Source organism: Lactuca sativa, chromosome 1, assembly GCF_002870075.4.
Source record: "Lactuca sativa cultivar Salinas chromosome 1, Lsat_Salinas_v11, whole genome shotgun sequence".
NCBI lineage: Eukaryota > Viridiplantae > Streptophyta > Magnoliopsida > Asterales > Asteraceae > Lactuca > Lactuca sativa.
Window position 1 is genome coordinate 2069670 of NC_056623.2, and position 21118 is coordinate 2090787.

The 21118-nt window shown below is 35.4% G+C and overlaps 1 protein-coding gene across 1 annotated transcript; it reads left to right on the top strand.

Moving 5' to 3' along the window:
• The first annotated feature begins 3991 nt into the window (after positions 1-3991).
• LOC111894699 (protein SABRE) lies at positions 3992-16197 on the top strand. Its single transcript, XM_023890789.3, has 22 exons — positions 3992-4291; positions 5248-5359; positions 5671-5943; positions 6102-6367; positions 6687-6900; positions 6988-7158; positions 7253-7330; positions 7441-7698; positions 7796-9883; positions 9972-11811; positions 11903-12000; positions 12069-12532; positions 12610-12859; positions 12944-13168; positions 13297-13436; positions 13534-13606; positions 13677-13778; positions 13867-14037; positions 14124-14450; positions 14532-14699; positions 14776-15199; positions 15758-16197. Exons 1-22 carry the CDS (start codon positions 4227-4229, stop codon positions 15937-15939), a joined length of 7989 nt encoding a protein of 2662 aa, XP_023746557.1. The 5' UTR covers positions 3992-4226; the 3' UTR covers positions 15940-16197.
• The last annotated feature ends 4921 nt before the right edge of the window (positions 16198-21118 follow it).

The window sequence follows — 21118 nt, forward strand, 5'->3', positions numbered from 1 at the left end:
TAAACCACAAAACCATAAACACAAAGCTTAGTGAGTTCCCCCAAAATACCACATACCATACATAACGCGATGGGTCTATATCAACCCCAAGAGGATACTATGGGCCAAATCATAGTCTTACTCCCCACCATGGGCCAAATCATGGTCTTTACTTGTACAAGTTATAAAGGCCAGATCCTGGTCTTCCATACAATTACCAGGGGTCAAACCCTGGTCTTTCATGCAAATGCCAAATGCCAAACCCTGGTCTTTCATACAAATTTCAGGGGCCAAACCTTGGCCTTCCATGCATATATCACAAAGATAACTAACATCCTACATATTATAGTGAGAAAACTCACCTTGCAATGAAGTCGTTAGCTAATAAGCTCACATAACTGAAAAGTGGGTGCTACACACCTCCTATAGAATCATACAAGGTAAACCCTTAGTCTACCTTCCAAATCTATGAATTTGACTAAAAGTCAAACCCGGTCAAAAGTCAACAGTCAAAGTCAACGTCATTTGACTTCCACATTATGGTCATCCCTTGCCCATGTCGTAGGACCTTCTCGACAAAATAGTCGTGGTTTCCATTTTCGCCACATCGTGGAACCCATTTCGTTACTTCGTGGCAACAAGCTGAAAACATCTTATTTGCTCAAGCTCTTAATCAGTTAAGTCCTTATACCATACTTTCCATAAGGCTTCTAGGGGCTCAAAGGGCTCATATAAATCTAAACTTTATGGACATGTATGCCCCATGCATTTCCTTCCCTAAACTAGGTCAAAAATATGAGAAAAGGGACCTAAAGCTCATACCTGATCACAAAAACTACACCAAATCCTAGATCCAGAAGATATAATGACCAAGGGATTAAGGTAAGCCATAAAGTTGAAAACTTTATCACTTTCATCCATCTAAAGCTTAAATATTGAATAAAACATACCAAATAACCTAGATCTAAAAGTAAAACATCACCAAGAAGAGAACTTGAGAACTCACAAATGGTCCAGAAAATACACACAAGGAGTAGGGCTGGGCAACTTGCTTGATCTATGCACAAGAGTTCACTCTTCTTCCTTCTAAGGCCACAAAACACCAAAATGAGCTCCAACACTTGCAAAGAGCTAAGGTTGCTCAAGAAGACTTTAGGAGGTGATGGAGGCTGAGGGTGAAAGAAACCCTAGCCATCACATTCTTTAAATAGGGCCTTAAGCCCGAAATTTTAGGGTTTTCCTGAACAACCGTCACCACTTCATGACCAAAACATGTCCACGTCGTGGCGACCCAAGCGAAACACGTATTTCATGCGGAGCTTCCACATCGTGACGATCCCTTCACCACGTCGTGCCCAACTGAAAATCCCAAAAATTAAACAAGTTTAAATAATACCTGAAACCGACATTACAATTTTAATTTAATCGATATTTCGAAAGGTTTTTAACAACTTATGACGCCACACTTTAATAAAATGTCGTTATATATATTGTTTTAAAGTCACGCCTTACAAACGACGTGACTTATTATGACTTATAAAAGTTTGAAGGTTAATATTACCATTAAATCACATTTAACGAAGTTATTTAGAACTTTGACTTATTGTCAAAAAAAGGTTAAAGTTCTTATTCATATAACGCGTCCAATGAGTTAAAATCGGTTAAGACAAAAGTAACATACTTTTTTAAAAATAAATGTTAAAAAAAAAATTTCTTTAAAATTGAATAATTGAACAATAAAGTAATGTAAATATATATACTATGTTGAAATCATAAAAAATATGTTTAAAATAGGCAAAAAGTGGTCAACATGATAGCAACTATAGAACACGATCATAGACTTCTCAATGTCAACAACGTCATGCCAAAAACAGTCCATAAACTATCACCTTCTTTTAAAAGACGCCTTTGACTCATTATTTTGTTCATTTAGGTCCTTTTTTGAATCACTTATTACAAAATGGTCATTGATAGGTGTGTAGACTTCCGTTAGCTTAACTTTCAGCCTATGATCTTTCTATTAAGAGATATTCTCCTACTTAATATTTCTATTTATTTTATTTTATCATTTTTAGACGAGACAAATGGAAAATCAGGGCCGGCTTTATTAGTAATTAAACAAGGATAGGGCTTAGGGCCCCCACTTTTAAGGGGCCCCATTTAACCCAAATACTAAATACATATCCATATCTGAATTTGAATCACGAGGCCTCAAAAACTCTGTACATCTCTTCTACAAGCGATGATTCTTCTTCTCCATTGTCGAAATCTGATTAACGATTCTAGAAAACTCTATACATCTCTTCTCAAAGTGATGATTCTTCTTCTTCTCCATTGTCGAAATCTAATTAACGATTCTAGGCTTCTTCTTCTCGATTCTTGAACACTCTGAACCGCTGAAATACATTACAATATGCTCTTTTTTTTCCTTATCCATTCTAGGCTTCTCCATAACTGATTACTCAATTGTTAAAAAAATTCGGATGATTCAAGTCTATCACAGAAACGATATGTGCACTTTTTTCACATTTTAGTTTTTATTTCCATTATCTGTCATCTGATTATCTAATTAGGATTTAATATTTAAAGTCGATTTAGGGTTAATACTTTTTAGTTATTATTTTTTTCAGTTATCTGATTTTTGAGTCGATTGTTCATTGATTACCACAAATTATTGTATAATTCTATTCTAAAATCTATTTTCTATAATTTTAGTTTTTTTTTTCACAGAAGAGGTATTTTTTCAAGCGAAAAAGAGAAAATATAAATAACAACAGGACGATACAATTGCAAAATCAGATCATTAAAAGATACGATTATCAAGCGAAAAAAGAGAACGAATATGAACATTTTCTCTGTTTTCAGTTTTTATTTTTTCACTAAAACAATATTTTTTTTCCGTTTTCCAGATTTGAGTTTTCCAGTTTCCATTATCTTTCTATAGTTATATTCTCAAATCTCAAGTCATTAGGCTACATGCATAATAACATTAAGTATTAAGTATAATAAATACCAAAAGGCCCTAAATTTTTCGTTCGCTTAGAGCCCCCAAACGGGTTGAGCCGCCCCTGATGGAAACAATGCCTAGTGATTTTTCATTTCACATAAACTAGTTATCATAAATATAATAAAAGTGTATTCATTTTATTTAATATAACAAATGCCAAAATTTTAAATGTATAGGAAAATGGTAAGAGAAAAAAAAAGTAGAAGGATATTTAATTTATCTTCTTTTAAATAAATGTTAATCTAATACACCAATGTAACAACGAGACTTGAATAATCAATCTCTTAAATAAAATATATATTTTCAGCTAGTAATACCAATAGGTATAAGCCTTTTGGTTAGCACATGATCTTTCTAAAATTTAAAAAAAAAAACTGAAAAATAAAAGAAATAAGATAAACACATGATATTGTATTTTAATTTAGATTGAAGATTAATATTAGAGGATAACAAGAAAAAGTAACGAAAAAAGAAAGAAAGTTATATTCACATTGATCAGATTCTAATCATTTTTATATTCTGAAAATTACTTCAATTATTATCATCTGATTTAATCAAAACTGTATTTGGAAACAAAGATACAGAAACTGAAACAGTTACAAGTTGGGGGACTACAATTGATAACTTGATGGGTGCTGTTTGTAACTTACCTCGAGAAATCCCCATCCACACCTTCCCTTCTCTTGATCCCAAAGATGTCTTGCACACACAGTAAACAAAAAAAGCAAAATATTTGGATAGAATAATGTACGACATTCAATGCATTAGATACAAGTGTTAATGCGTTAGTGTTCTAGATTTTCAACTTTTGCTTTGGAAAAAGAAACTACCATAAATTTAGGCTCTGCTCTTCATCGTATGGTAACGTACAAAGTATAATGCATTAAATACAATTCAACGAAGAAGTGATTCTCTGGATTCTGCAGTTCCTGCTCTGGAAAAAGGAATTACCAAAATTTTGGGCTCTTCTGTAGAGTCTAGACAGTCTCAATGGTCTACAAATCGTGCGTTTTTTGACCCTTTTTACTTCCCCTTCAATAATATTCCCACCGGTTTCCTTCCCCAATTGTTATGACTAATGAGCCTTTGCGATCTCTTTCTTCTTCAAAGGACTTCAATTCGATTTCAGTGGTTTTAGGGTTTTCATGATGATGTGTAGTGAAAGGTATTGTTGTTCATCGTCAACAACAAGAAGCAGAATGAACTGGGTGTAGAACAAAAGAGGATTTGCTTTGTAGAAATGTCTCCGGTCAAATTCTTGTTTACGTTCCTGTTCATATCAATCATACTATGGCTTCTGTTCATGTAAGTAATCAATCAATCAATCATCTATGCTCTGTCATATTATTTTGTTGTATTTTAAGGGAGAACTGCTAGTCCTGGAGCTTCAATTTTGGAGTTATTGAGAAATATGACCGAATAGATTACTACATTTGACTATGCAATATGCATTGCTACGTTTGCACTCAATGTTTACATGAATGGATTGAATGGGATTACTGAAATTCGAGATCATAGTTCAGTAACGTGGCGCTTTCCCTTTAACATTTTTTTTTTGATATTTGTTGAAGTGCCAAATCCATTGGTTCTGCTAAGTTGCGTGCAATGTTGTCTGAGTATACTAATGCCATATGTAGTGCTGATCTTTTGTGTGGCTGGTTTATGAATGGTAAAATTTAGATCACTGCAGTTTTAGTCTCTAACTTTGTAAGTGGGGGAGCGGGTACTTTATTTTTTGATCTTTTTGGATAAATTGGGAGATTACTCTTACATGGTACACAATCTTTATCTTTTCAAAACGCCAAGTGCATCATTTTTGCTAATTTCATTACAGATTATGAGTGTAGGTTGTCAATTTAATGCTATCACTTTCAGGCTTACAAATAGAACCACAGCTCATGTAACCCGTTCTCTCCTTAGATTTTTTTTTCTCATGTTATTGGTATGTGGAGGTGCATATAAACTGATTAGTGCGATAGGAAGTCACAATAATCAAGTTTGAGTATTCGGTAAACTGGTTATCTTGCAAAACTAACTAATATTGCATTACGAATCCTATGATTCCTATCTGGATATTGATTGTACTCTAATTTTGGAGTAGTACTAAGTTTTGTGCAATTAATGGTTCTTTAATGAAGGAATACGCTGTAACTGGATCTCATCGTCTTGTGTTCAATTATGCTTTGTTTAGAAAGGCATTCATTATAATGCATCAGTGTAACTACAAGTTCCAGAGAACTTAACCAAACCTCTTATTACAGATCTGCTTCCAAGTTTGTGGCTTGGACTTTGAGTCGGATTATGAAAGCATCAGTGGCATTTAAAGTTAGTGGATGGAAATGTTTGAGGGATGTTACAATCAAGTTCGAAAAGGTTATTCATCTTTTGCTTTGGTCACTATATCTGATTAAATCTTTACTCTACTTGATGCTTCTACTTTAACCTCTTCTGTGTTGGGCTAGTTTATTATGGTCTTCTAACATACATCTAATTGTATTTCAATTTGTTTTCTCCTGCTAAGGCTGCTGTTTTTATTTTTTGCATGTCAAAATATATTTTGTGGTTCGTAAACGACATGCACATTGAACTAGTCATGTTTAATTGGTTTACATGCTCATCTGAAGTTCTTATATCAGAAACCCTATTAGACAGTTCATCTTGATGTTATGGTTGTCAATTTGCAGGGTGCGGTTGAATCTGTTTGTGTTGGTGAAATCAGATTTAGTCTACGACAATCCTTGGTTAAATTAGGAGTTGGTTTCATGTCTAGGGATCCAAAACTGCAGTTGTTGATAAGTGACATAGAAATTGTTATAAGGGCTTCAAACAAAAATGCAAAAAAATCAGAGTCACAAAAATCTCGCAGATCCCGCAGTAACCCAGGCAGAGGAAAGTGGATGGTTGTGGCTAATATGGCAAGATTCTTATCCATTTCTGTCACAGATTTGATTGTAAAGGTAAGTTGTTCATGATGAAAATTCTTATGTTTACAATTAAAGTCCTTGGTGTCCTTTCTTGCTTACTACTTGTTATAGTATGGTCATTTGCTATCTTTTGCTTTGTAAGTGTTTCATGTTCTCAACTGTTTTTGATTTTACATTTTATATGGGGGCAGACACCAAAGGCTACTGTAGAAGTTAAAGACCTGGGTGTTGAAATATCTAAAGATGGTGGTACAAAGCCTTGTGTCCTTGTGAAGTTGCAACTTGTGCCTGTTGTTGTTCATCTGGGTGATCCACGTATTAGTTTTGATCAATCATCAAGCTTTTGCAATGCTGAAAGCTTTACTGCAGGCCAGACATGTTTTGCATCGATAGAGAAGGCTTCTGCTCCTTTCTTTTGTGAAGAATTCCATCTCTCGAGTGAGTTTGGTCATGATAGGTTGGTTTTCTTTATTTTTTATTATGTTTTCCCACAAAGAGATCTAAGGAATAACGACTTCTTTCTTGTCTTTTTTCCCTCTGATTTTTGTTCATCTAAGGAAGCTCTAGTACTCACCTTTTTTCCGTGCACTAGGGTTGTTTGTTGAGTAATTTTATATCACAAGAACAAATTGTTATTATTACTATTATCGAAACAAGAAAGTCTTTGGTCTTGGTGTTGGGTGTTGATAGTCTGTTTTTTTTTTTTCCTTATTCTCTTCACCACTTATTTCATCTAGTAACTATTCGAGCTTTTGTATTTGATACTCTTGCTGCAGAGAAGCGGGTATTGTAGTAAAAAATGTGGACATATCTATTGGAGAAATTGCTTTGAACTTAAATGAGGAGTTGATCCCTGGAAAGAAGTCGACTGATACCCAAGTTGACGATTTTTTACAATCAACCATTGAACACACTTTTGCCAAAAAGAAAGAAAATAAACAATCTCCTCTTTTGGCTGTTACCAAGTACACTTCATTCATCCCAGAAAAGGTTGGTCAGTGCAGAAGTGCTGTATTTGTTACTTTTATTTGTTTGTCATCTCTTCTGTTGACTTCATTAATCTGCATCCTGTAATAGGTTTCTCTCACTTTGCCAAAGTTAAATGTGAGGTTTGTGCATAAAGAACACTATATTGTTATGGAGAATAACATCATGGGCATCCAGTTAAAGAGTGTGAAGTCAAGGTTTGTTGAGGACATTGGAGAAAGCACACGTCTTGATCTTCAGTTAGATTTCAGCGAGATTCATGTATGGCTGTAATGTTTCATTTTCGTGTTTTCTCAATGTCATTGATATTGTTCATAGCTCCTTTCCTGATGATAATTTCTTCTTTATGATGTAGCTTCTTAAAGAAGCTGAAAATTCTGTGGTGGACATATTAAAGCTTGCTGTTATTTCTTCAGTTTACATTCCATTACAGGTGCATTTATATGATTTTCATACATAGCTTCAAAAGGCAGTGAGATAGATGACTTTTAATAATTTTGCATCTTTTGGGTGACATGTTGATTGTTTATTTCCCCTTTTCAGCCTACATCACCCATTAGATGTGAAATTGATGTTAAGCTTGGAGGCACCCAATGCAACCTATTTATGGAAAGATTAAATCCATTGATGAAGTTGAGCTCCTCAAAGAAGAAAAAGATGGTGCTTGGGGATGAAAATGCTAATCCAGTTCCAGTAACAGTCCAGACAAGTAGTTCTAAAGCCATCATGTGGACATGCACAGTTTCAGCTCCAGAGATGACTATCGTGCTTTTTAATCTGAGTGGATTGCCTATATATCATGTAAATGATTTATCTTGTCATACTCTCTCTCTCTTTCTCTCTCTCTCTCTCTCTCTCATGTTTAAGCTAATGTTTTATTGGAATTTCTTACTTTCAGGGTTGCTCACAGTCGTCACATGTCTTTGCCAACAACATATCTAGTACAGGCACTGCAGTTCACCTGGAACTTGGGGAACTGAATTTGCACATGGCAGATGAGTATCAAGAATCTTTGAGAGAAAGCCTTTTTGGTGTGGAAACAAATACTGGTTCCCTATTGCATATAGCAAAGATCACCCTGGATTGGGGAAAAAAGGACAGGGAGTCACAGTCACCTCAAGAAGACAGTTCTAAGTTTATATTGGTTGTGTCTGTTGATGTAACTGGAATGGGTGTGAACCTGACATTCAAGCGTGTTCAGTCCTTGTTATCAACTGCTTTGTTGTTTAAGGCACTGTTGAAAGCTTCATCTCAATCTCTTAAAACATCCACACAAAGTCGGGCAGGGAGGTCAACAAAAACATCTGGCAAAGGGATTCGGTTAGTGAAGTTTAATCTGGAAAGGTGCTCTGTAAATCTCTCTAGTGAAGTAGGCTTGGAAAATGAAGTTGTCCAGGACCCCAAAAAAGTGAATTATGGATCACAAGGTGGCAGGGTGACTTTTAGTGCCTTAGCTGATGGGACTCCACGTACTGCAAAAATAGCATCAACAGTTTCTGATGAGCACAAGATGGTGAAGTGTATTGTAGGCCTGGATATTTTTCATTTTAGTTTGTGCTTGAACAAGGAGAAACAGTCGACTCAGTTGGAGCTTGAAAGAGCTAGATCTGTGTATCAAGAGTATCTGGAAGACAACAGTACTCGCACAAAAGTGACATTGTTTGACATGCAGAATGCAAAGTTTGTAAGGAGAGCTGGAGGTCTTAAAGAGATAGCTGTTTGCTCTCTTTTCAGTGCCACTGATATCACATTCAGGTGGGAGCCCGATGTTCATTTATCATTGGTTGACCTAGGGTTGAGAATGAAGCTACTGATCGACAACCAGAAGCGTCAGTCTCAGGAGGACAAACTCCTGAAGGGGATGTATGGTAGTGGAAATAACGGACATACAAAAGAAGACTCTGTGGGATCATTTGAGTCAGAGAAGAATAAAAAAAAGAAGGAATCTCTTTTTGCTATTGATGTCGAGATGCTTACTCTAACTGCTGAAGCTGGAGATGGTGTTGAGGCCATGATTAAGGTTCAGTCGATTTTTTCTGAAAATGCTCGTATAGGTGTACTTGTTGAGGGACTAATGCTCAGTTTTAATTCGGCAAAAGTGTTCAAGAGTGGCAGGATGCAGATTTCCCGCATACCGCATACTTCAAAGGATTCAGGTGGTAAGTGGGATTGGGTGATTCAAGCATTTGATATACATATCATCATGCCATACAGATTGCAACTGCGTGCTCTTGATGATTCCATCGAGGAAATGCTGCGAGCTTTAAAGCTTGTTACTTCTGCTAAAACAAAAGCAATATTTCCATCCAAAGAAGATGCTGCGAAACCTAAGAAACCTAGTTCTAGTTCCTCTAAAATTGGTCGTGTAAAGTTCTACATACGTAAGTTGACTGCTGACATCGAGGAGGAGCCTCTACAGGGTTGGCTCGATGAACACTATCGACTGATGAAAAACGAGGCTCGTGAAGTGGCTGTTAGGTTGAGTTTGCTTGATGCAGTTACTGCAAAAGGGACCCAGTCTTCTGCAGTTGGTGATACAGATGATTCTGTTTATGAAGTTGGTGGAGAAGAGATGGATGCATCATCTATTGAAAAACTTAAGGAGGAAATCTATAAGCAGTCATTCCGGTCTTATTATCGGGCATGCAAGAGTCTTGTGACAACAGAAGGATCAGGTGCTTGCTCTCAGGATGGATTTCAGTCCGGTTTTAAGCTTAGCACCTCCAGAACCTCTCTTTTTTCTATTACTGCAACAGAGCTTGATCTAAGCTTGTCAGCAATCGAAGGTGGTGAAGCTGGGATGATAGACTTTGTACAGAAGCTTGATCCAGTTGCTCTGGAATATAAAATTCCATTTTCTCGCCTATATGGATGTAACATTAATATGCAGACAGGCTCTCTTGTTATTCAGCTAAGAGACTATACTTATCCTCTCCTTGCTGGAACCTCTGGTAAATGTGAGGGCCGAGTTGTGCTCGCTCAACAGGTCAGAATATAATTATCTTGTTATTTTCATTTTTATTTTGTTTTTCATGTATAATAATCGAAGATGAAATTCTGAATTGTGGTTGCAGGCAACGCCTTTTCAACCCCAAATGCTGCATGATGTCTACATTGGTAGATGGAGGAAGGTGCAAATGTATCGTTCAGTTAGTGGCACAACTCCACCAATGAAAACATATTTGGATTTGCCATTGAATTTCCAGAAAGGAGAAATATCTTATGGTGTGGGTTTTGAACCATCTTTTGCTGATTTGAGCTATGCCTTCACCGTAGCTTTACGTAGGGCCAACTTAAGTGTCAGGAACCCAAATGCTTCCAACACTACCCCCCCAAAGAAAGAAAAAAGCTTGCCATGGTGGGACGAAATGAGGAATTACATGCATGGAAAGACCACATTATGTTTTTCAGAGAGCACATTTAACATTCTTGCTACAACCGATCCATATGAAAAGTCTGATAAACTCCAAATTACTTCTGGGCATATGGAGCTCCGACACTCGGACGGGCGTATTCATGTTTCAGCAACGGATTTCAAGATGTTTACAAGCAGTTTGGAGAATTTGCTACGGAATTCAACGGTTAAGCCTCCAGCTGGGACATGTGGCGCTTTTCTAGTGGCCCCTAGCTTTACTCTCGAGGTTACAATGGACTGGGAATGTGAGTCGGGCAAGCCACTTAACCATTTTTTGTTTGCGCTTCCTTCTGAAGGTGTCACTCGTGAAAAGATATACGATCCTTTCAGATCCACTTCACTATCGCTGAGGTGGAATTTCTCTCTCAGACCCATCCCCTCAGGTAATGGGTTTGTTGCATTTGATGCAGCTTTGCATGACCTGTCTAAATTGGAGAACGATTCAATTAGCTCACCAACTTTGAATGTTGGGCCTCATGATTTTGCTTGGCTCATAAAGTTCTGGTATTTAAACTACATTCCTCCTCAGAAATTGCGTTACTTCTCTCGATGGCCTCGATATGGTGTCCCTAGAATCCCTAGGTCTGGTAACCTCTCTTTAGACAAAGTCATGACAGAGTTTATGTTCCGAATTGATTCAACTCCAACCTGTTTAAGACATATGTCATTAGATGATAATGATCCGGCTAAAGGGTTGACATTTAAGATGACAAAGCTGAAATTTGAAATGTGTTACAGTCGTGGCAAGCAAAAGTACACATTCGAGAGCAAGCGTGATATTCTTGATCTTGTCTACCAGGGTCTTGATCTTCATATGCCTAAGGTATTTCTTAACAAAGATGATACCACGAGTGTTATTAAAGTTGTACAAATGACAAGGAAAAGCTCAAAATCTTCATCCACGGACAGAGTTGTAAATGAAAATTCAGGTAATGCCAAAGGAACCACGGAAAGGCATCGTGATGATGGGTTTTTGTTGTCATCTGATTACTTTACAATTAGAAGGCAATCGCCAAAGGCAGATCCTGCTAGATTGTTGGCATGGCAGGAAGCTGGTAGAAGGAATCTTGAGATGACATATGTTAGGTCAGAATTTGAGAATGGAAGTGATAGTGATGAACAGGCAAGGTCTGATCCAAGTGAGGATGATGGGTATAATGTGGTGATAGCTGATAACTGTCGGCGGATCTTTGTGTATGGATTGAAGCTGCTATGGACGATTGAGAACAGAGATGCTGTTTGGTCTTGGGTTGGTGAGTTATCTAAAGCATTTGCACCTTCAAAGCCTTCTCCTTCACGTCAATATGCCCAAAGGAAGCTACATGAAGAGACCCAGCTGCAAAATAAAAATGAATCTCAATCTTTCCAAGAAGACGCCTCCTCAAAGAACCCATCTGTTGCTCAAGGTGCAAGCTCTTCTAAACAAAAGGAGGCATCAGGTTCAGATCCATCTCTAGCAAATTCAACTAAAGCACATAGTCAGTCATTCGGTGCTATTGGTAAGCGCAAACCCACATTAAGAAGCATCCATTCATGCAACATTCATCTGATCATACTTGGTTTTAAAAAAAATAAAATTTTAATTGCTAGACAAACATGGATTTGATGACTCTGATGAGGAGGGAACCCGCCGTTTCATGGTAAACGTTATTGAGCCACAGTTCAATCTTCACTCAGAAGATGCCAATGTAAGTATTAAATGCGTTGGATATGACATGAGTTTTAGAGTTTTAGCTGATTGTTTTATGGTGAACAGGGTAGATTTTTGCTTGCTGCTGTAAGCGGGCGGGTGTTAGCTCGGTCGTTTCATGCAGTTTTGAATGTGGGTATAGAGATGATCAAACAAGCACTTGGGAGTGGAGATGTGAATAATCCTGAATTGACATGGAACCGCATGGAGCTGTCAGTGATGTTGGAACGTGTGCAGGCTCATGTTGCTCCAACTGATGTTGATCCAGGGGCTGGACTCCAGTGGTTACCAAAGATTAGAAGAAGCTCATCAAAAGTAAAGCGTACTGGGGCTCTACTTGAAAGAGTATTTATGCCATGTGATATGTACTTCCGTTACACCAGGCACAAAGGGGGAACAACAGATCTCAAGGTCAAACCTTTGAAAGAACTTGCATTCAATTCTCAAAACATAACAGCCACCATGACCTCTCGACAGTTTCAAGTTATGCTCGATGTTTTGACCAATCTACTCTTTGCCAGGCTTCCTAAGTAAGAATATTATTATTATTAATTCACATTTCAACTGGTCGGTCGGTCGATCTGTTGACTGAAGTTTTTAATCTCAGGTCTCGGAGAAGCAGCCTTCCGAAATCTGCAGAAGATGATGAAGACATTGAGGAAGAAGCAGATGAGGTGGTTCCTGATGGTGTTGAAGAGGTAGAGATAGAACGAGTCAACCTTGAACATAAGGAGCGGGCACGGAGCTTGCTCTTTGATGATATCCGGAAGCTTTCTGTTTTACCGGATGCTTCTGGAGACGTGTCTTCAGAGAAGGAAGGGAATCTTTGGATGATAACATGTGGAAGATCCACATTGGTAAGATTCAAAACCTTTCAACTAATGCCATTACTTCATTATATGTCTGTATATATGACGCACTGGACGCGTTTGCACTTACAGGTGCAAAGACTGAGGAAAGAATTGGTAAATGCACAAAAATCTAGAAAGATGGCTGCTGCTTCTTTGAGGATGGCTATGCAGAAAGCTGCACAATTACGACTTATGGAGAAAGAGAAGAACAAAAGCCCTTCATGTGCTATGCGCATATCTTTACAAATCAACAAAGTAGTTTGGGGAATGCTTGTGGATGGGAAATCTTTTGCAGAGGCTGAGATAAATGACATGGCAAGTGTTGAAACAAGTTTATATAAAAGTAGTTTTACTTTTTTTTTTTTTTTTTTTTTTTTTTTTTTTTTATAGCTAATAGATCTGAGGGATCATGTTATGAAACATGTTTTTGTTTGCAAATGCAGATATATGATTTTGACAGAGATTATAAAGACGTTGGTCTTGCTAGATTCACAACAAAGTACTTTGTTGTGAGAAATTGCCTGCCTAATGCTAGGTCTGACATGCTTCTGTCAGCATGGAATCCTCCTCCTGAATGGGGAAAGTATGTAGATATTTCTTCTGCTCCAAGGCTAGTATAGTAGGGTATTTACTGACACATCCTTTTTTTTTTTTTTTTTTTTTTTGGTTTTTGGCTTCAGAAAAGTGATGCTTCGAGTAGATGCAAAACAAGGGGCTCCAAAAGATGGCAACTCGCCTATTGAGTTATTCCAGGTACTCAATTGAAAGAATACTTTATCAAAATCCCAAGCGAAGTAAATAATACAATCTTTATTCATTATAGGTGGAAATTTACCCGTTGAAAATACACTTGACCGAGACGATGTACAGAATGATGTGGGAGTACTTCTTCCCTGAAGAGGAGCAAGACAGTCAGCGGCGACAGGCTAGTTTAACCAAAATCTCAGATTTTCCTCAAAATAAATATAAATAATAATAATAGAATATTTGTTTTTTTTTTTTTTGAGAAATAGGAAGTTTGGAAGGTGTCAACTACTGCTGGTTTACGAAGAGCGAAAAAAGGTTGTGCAGTGAATGAGGCTTCTGCATCAACCAGTCATTCAACTAAGGAATCAGATGGATCCTCCAGATCAAGTGCTTATGGTGTGGCATTAACATCCTCTATCCATGGTGACGCCATGCATGTGAGTTGCTTTAAAGTGTTAATAGATAGAGATTGTTTTAGGTTTTGTATATGATGAATGGATAATGGATTGGATGATTTATGCAGGCATCAAAGCTGCAGAGTGCAAAAAACACAGCACCGGAGCTGGGGAGAAGTTGTTCTTTTGACAGAAGGTGTGAAGAATCAGTAGCAGAATCTGTAACAAACGAACTTATGCTACAACTGCAATCTTCAAAGAATGAAACAATTGGAAGCCTTGAGCTACAACAAGATAACGAGTACATTAAATCCAACAAATCAAAAGACTCCAGCAAAACTAGTGCAAAAACCGCACGTTCTTCTCATGAAGACAAGAAGATAGGCAAACCAAGCGATGAGAAAAGGTCGAGGCCGAGGGTGATGAGGGAGTTCCATAATATCAAGATAAGTCAGGTAGGTTGGTAAAATAAATAAATAAATAGTTATGGTTATATTTTTGTAATGTATATGTGATTTGTTAATGGACTGGAACAGGTTGAGCTGCTAGTGACATACGAAGGATCACGGTTTGCTGTAAGCGAGCTATGGTTGCTGATGGATACATTTCATCGTTTAGGGTTCACTGGAACTTGGAGGCGCCTCTTCTCAAGAGTTAAGAAACATATAATTTGGGGGGTTCTCAAATCAGTCACAGGAATGCAGGTAGGTATGGTATTATGAAAACATAATATATAAGTAGTGGATATATATTAAGGAATTGGTTTGCATTGCATTGCAGGGTAAGAAGTTCAAAAATAAATTACTTGGTCAGGGAAAAGAAGCAGCAAGCAGTCTGTCTGGTATCCACAGCACGGATCTGAATCTGAGTGACAGTGATGGGCCTGGTGGTGAGCAGGTGGAGGTCCCAATAACTTGGCCCAAAAGGCCTCCTGAGGGTGCAGGGGATGGATTTGTGACCTCCATCAGGGGATTATTCCATTCTCAGCGTCGTAAGGCCAAGGCGTTTGTGCTCAGGACAATGAGAGGTGAAGGGGAGAACAACAGCAACAATAATAATAATGAATCCGAGAGGATGAGTGGCGGTGTTGGGGGTGAGTGGAGTGAAAGCGATAACGAATATTCCCCCTTCGCCAGGCAACTCACCATAACAAAAGCCAGGAAGTTGATCAGACGCCACACCAAAAAGTTCCGTTCAAAGAAAGGTATCTTTATTTTTCCCTTAATATTAATTACAAAAAGAAAAAAAGAATCGGATAATGCCATTGAAAAAGCCGTTTTTTTTGGAAATTTTAACACTTCTGACCAACTATGAAAGTTGTTCCATTTCAAAATTTTAGCATTTTTACATATTATATTACCCCTCATTTAGCCAACTTTTATCTTACAATTACATGTTTTTCCTTCCTTTTTTTAATGGATTTAAAAATGAAGTTGTAAGAAAATGAATTTCAGCACAGGGTTTTACATGCATGAATTTGACAACTTTTACATGTATTTCTACAATTTTTTTTTATGAAGTTGTAAAAAAATGATTTTATAAAGAAAAATAAAAAACAAGTTTGTAAAAACACTAACTGATAAAATAAAATTAAAAAAAAAGTTTGCCAACAGATTTGTAAAAATAAAAAGTTGGGTAAATGCGGGGTAAGCTATGAACCTGGTATAGCAGGTGACAGACCACACTTACAATTGTAATTATTAAGAAAAAAAAAAGAATACTAGTATATGTGAGAGTGAGTAAGCAAGCGTGTTTTTGACAGGTATTATTATATCTCCACACTCACACTCACAGCGAATAATAGATTCATCACTTCCATCTTCACCAATTGAAACCACACCATACGAAACAAACTCCTCCAGTGGATCCGAATCCGATCCGTATGAGGATTTCCTCGAATTCCAACAAAAATCCCTAACTTCACCTCCTCCTCAAACAACTTAAAAGAAAAAAAAAACCATACTTTTTCCCAACGCCTTGCCAAGGCTGAGTAATTTTGTATAATGTATAATGTATTATTCTTATTATTATTATGTATGTATGTTTGAATTATGAAAAGCAGGCTCCCCAATCATTGCTTGCTTGGTAATGATACGTATAGATATACACAAAGGATTGTGGTTACTCATTGATATCAATCAGACTTCTTGTATTGTATATATATATTATATAGCCAACCACAACACAAACCTTTCACTCTCATCCCCCCCATTTGTTTTTTCTTTATCTATGTAATTTGTATAATTGAAGCTGAAAATAAAGCAAGTTTATGGGAGTATTTTGATGATTTTTAAATTCTACATATCAATTTCTGGCTCTTACTAACCGCCCAATCTGCTTCTCAATCCGTATTTTCTGGGTGGATGGATGGATTATAAAACATACACCTACATCTACACCCTAGCCGGTGAAGGTTTGCATTTTAAAAAAATTACTTACCAACGCTATCTACTATCTATTTTACGAGTCACCTCCGTAAGCATCAAACCCAAAACTAATGAAATCCAGAATTCCATTTCTTGGATGGTGGCACTTCAGTATCACTCTCATTTTTTGAATGCAACAATCCATATGAGTGCTTAAAAGTTGAGGAAAAATTCTGCATAGAGTGGAGAGAAAAAATGACAGTCTAAAAAATTAAATTTTTTTTTTTTAAAGTATATATGTTTAGGGCTGTGTAACTCTGACTATAATTATCAAAATCAGTTCAACTTTTTAGCCTAATATGTAGTCAAGACAACGAAAAAAAACATCAACCCAATTGAGCTTCATATGAGAGTTATGCGTTCAAAGTAAAGGAAACCACAAAAATATAAAAATGAATTCCGGTTCGATTGTGGTTTTTACTTGGAACGAATGGCACTAAACCTGCTAGTCTTGATAACCGAAAATCATAAAAATAGGTGAGCCAAGTATCAATCCAAAAAAGGTATATAGTACCGGTTCAATACCATCGATGCTTTTGCTCACCAATATTCTATATTTCTTAGTAGAACAATGATTATACATTTTTTTAGAAATATCTCAGTCGAGATCATAGACAAATATTATTCTTATAATGTCATCAACTCTCACAAAACAACCAAAACCATCAACTAGAAACAACTAAAACCCTTCGTCACTCTACCATCTACAAATAAATCGACCTATTTTTTCACTACTTTTATTCCATTATCCCGATTAAAACCTGCTCATACCAAAGCTAGTTAACCGAGGCTCAATAGGTTATCTGTGTCATTATCGAGTAAGGAGTAACAATTAAAGTAAAGATTTGTTGCTTAAAAGTTAAAACAATTGTATATCGTATGAAAGACGCTGATTATTTTCATAGTAACCAAATAGTACGGTAGTCGTGAACTATGTCATCAATAAAATAATAAGGCGGGAGTGCTAGTACAATATTACTACAATTTATTTTACCAAATATTGCTCATTGCATAATGATGTCATGTCAAACCATTCATTCTTGTGGTAAGCATTAGGATATGTGTGGCAAAAATAAGATGAATTTGGTGTGACAAACAAATGAACACGACAAATATAACTCATCTCTAGATGATTGGATTGAATGACAAAGTAAAACTAACAACAACATAAAGAACAAAAGATAACTCCAAAACAGGATTCTTAATTGATAATAAAAAACTGTCTAATAAACAAGGAAAACGAATGATTTACAAGGAGAAAAGAAGCTTCATTACATAACCAGAGAATCTCATAATTGATTAGGATAATATCCTTAATCAATTATCTAAATCAAACTCAAATATTCATGAAATCCAAGAACATTTTCCAAAATTGTATTATGGTTTGTTTTTTAAATTTTATTTTACAAATCAATAATAGTTTAATTCGTGAAAATTAAAAAAAAAAAAAACTTTTAAAAAAATATGCATACATACAAATTTCTATGTGCACACACATGTACATCAACATTTGTATATATGCACATCTTTTAAATAAATGTTTTTTTTTAAATAACTGAAAACAAACGACTATTTTGTTTTAATTTTTTTTTAAATAACTGAAAACAAACGGCTAAGGCCCAAAACATTTTTACGAATATCTGAGTTTTCAAATAATTCTATTTCTCTCTCTCTCTCTCTCTCTCTCTCTCTCTATATATATATATATATATATATATATATATATATATATATATATATAGTCAGGTTCATGTGAGACCACTATATTTTGTGAGACGGAGAGATACAATCCTAACCACTCATTTTTAGATAAAAAAAACATTTTTAAAATGCAAAACATTTGAAGATTTTTGAATTTTTTAAAATAATATTAATTTCGTCACTTTTTTATCCAAAAAAAGAATAAAAAAATATATTTTTTTACCAATTTTTTGAAATATCTGTGAAATATATTCTAGTAGAATATTAGAATATTTTAGTAGAATATTAGAATATTTTATATATCTGACAAATCTACTGGAATACTATAATATTTTAACATTTTAAAAATCCATTGGATCCTAGTTGTTATCTTTGGATCCTAGTTTGTTAGTTTTTTCATTTGAAATGGTAGCGTTGACCTAAAAACATACTTTAAAAAAGAAGAGATTTTGACTTTGACTTTTGATGTCAAAGAAAACCTTTTATTTTTTATTTGATATATTATCCAACACATTCATTTTGGTTGTGATATTTTAAACTTTTTTTTATATATTGGTTTATTATTGTATTCCATCTTCAATCTTCTTACTGTTACAACATTTCTTACTGTTACAACATGTACATTCGTTTTTATGTTTATTTTCATTACAAAATTATCTTTTTTATATATATCAAGCACTAAAAGAGGGTTCTTTTTCAAATGCAACATTTTTTTACATGTTAATATTTTTTAAATGAATCATTTACCTTTAGATCAACTATGAAAATTGTAATGTACAACAAATATTGTTTATGTAATTTGACTAAAACGAACATTTTTTTTCTTAACGGTTTGTTAAAATTTAATTTTGTTGTTTTAATGTTTTAAATAATATTTTAAACAAAACATATATCTTATTAATTCAATGAAAATTTATAAATCATTGATTTTTTATTGTCATTTTTAATTATCAATATAAATTTTCTTTTTTACCCGTGGTTTCCACGGATTATAACCTAATATATATATATATATATATATATATATATATATATATATATATATATATATATATATATATTGTAACGTTCAAAAAAATACAAAGTAAAATTTCATTTTTTAAAACAACCCAAAACATTCTTTCTTTTAATGAAAGACAATCAAAATGTAATGTATTCTCAAACATTAGATTGAATCATAAAAAGATAATGTAGAATAAAACTCCATGGGATGCAGTGCAATCAAGTCGGGCTCTTCCCTTTGGAACCAGAAGTACCTAAAACATTTAAACATAATAACGTAAACACAAAGTTTAATGAGTTTACCAAAATACCAAGTAACCATACGGGCTCCGCCCAATCAGTATAATGGGCCCTGCCCATCATACATAAATGGCTCCACCCAATTCACTTAACAAGCCCCACCCAACATGTAATGTCCGCAGATTCGGGCTAGACATTTAATATATAATATATAATCTTAGCTAAAGATGTGGTAGTCGTAATGACTATCTTGGTGATATAAGAAGTGCTCCAATTCGACTTCGTATGAAGAAGTTATGCTTCTTTAAAGTTTTGCGATTTAACTCTACGTGTCATAAATAGTGAGTCAGAGAGAGATTGACTATTATCCTAAGTAGGCTAAACGAAAGTTGTAGTAATCGTAAAAGCGAGAATATGATATAGAGAACGTCCAAATCTGACTTCATATAAGGAAGTTACGATTTTTAGATGTTTCAGTATAATAGTGTGCGACTCAAAAACTGAATTTTAGATCGGTCGATTGTTAGGCAAAACAATCTAAACGAGATTTGAAGATATCATGAGTAGGAGCTAGTTGATATAAAGACAGTCGAGGACGGATGTCGTATGAAAGAGTTATGATTTTTATACGGACTTTAACAGTCTAAGCATGTTAAAAATATAAATTTAAAAATAAAGTGAGAATTAGCCGAAGGAGTTTGAATGAAAGTTGTAGTATTTGTTGATAGCTACACACAAATATAAAGAATATCGAAAACAGAGCTAGTATAAGAAAGATATGAATTTTTGAAAAACTAAAAATTTGTATGCGCGTGGTGCAGACGCTTCTAGAAGTAGTGAGGTGGACCACCCAAAATTTGACACGTGGCAACAGGGCAGAGGATCGGCGTCGCTGAAGCAAGCAACAGGCCTTCAAAAGCACACGCCGCACCTAGTAAAAATGGTTATAAATAAAAGCCTTCAGCTCCCATTTCATTCTCACACCTTCAACAATCTCTCTACATTTCCTCTGAGATTTTAGCTCGATTTCCCTTAAATATTAGAAGTATTAGTAGAGCCTTGAGTCGTCGAAGAAATAGAAGTGTTTGGTTCGAATTTCTGCCTGCAAACTATCCAGACTTTTGTCAGAAATCTTTGTAAGTCAAGTTGCACTTCTTATGCTTCAAGTGTAACTTATATTTATATTCATAGTCGTCAATATGACTCTATAAATAAGATTTATCAGTGATTCAATATCATAATATCTATTGATCTACTTATGAGGATGATGTTTACGCTGGATTTAGTGAGGTGTTTAAAACGGAGATTTTCAAATAGTATACTCTGTATACCAAACGGGCCCTACCTCTGATATGATCCTACCTGATTGTTCCTTACTTGACAGATCTTGATGTAGACATTGTGATCAGTGAGGAATCTAGACTATTATTAGTCACCAGGGGTATTAGACTAAGACTTAGTATTAATCATACTTAGGTGACATCATAGGAAAGGCTAAGGTATTAGGTGAAGCTTCACCCAAATCACAAATCATCCACCTAATTCAAGTGAGTTCATAGTCCCTTTCATGAACATGATTTTAGTACGAGTATTAATTAAAGTATTAAATATCTGTCGAAAACTTTATACGTGAACTATATGTTTATTTCCTGGATTATGTGTTAGAAAGGCATTTGATGATGTATGATATGGAACCAAATATGGTTCTATATGTGTTAATAAGATTAGAAGTATTAATAGAGATAAATAGATAG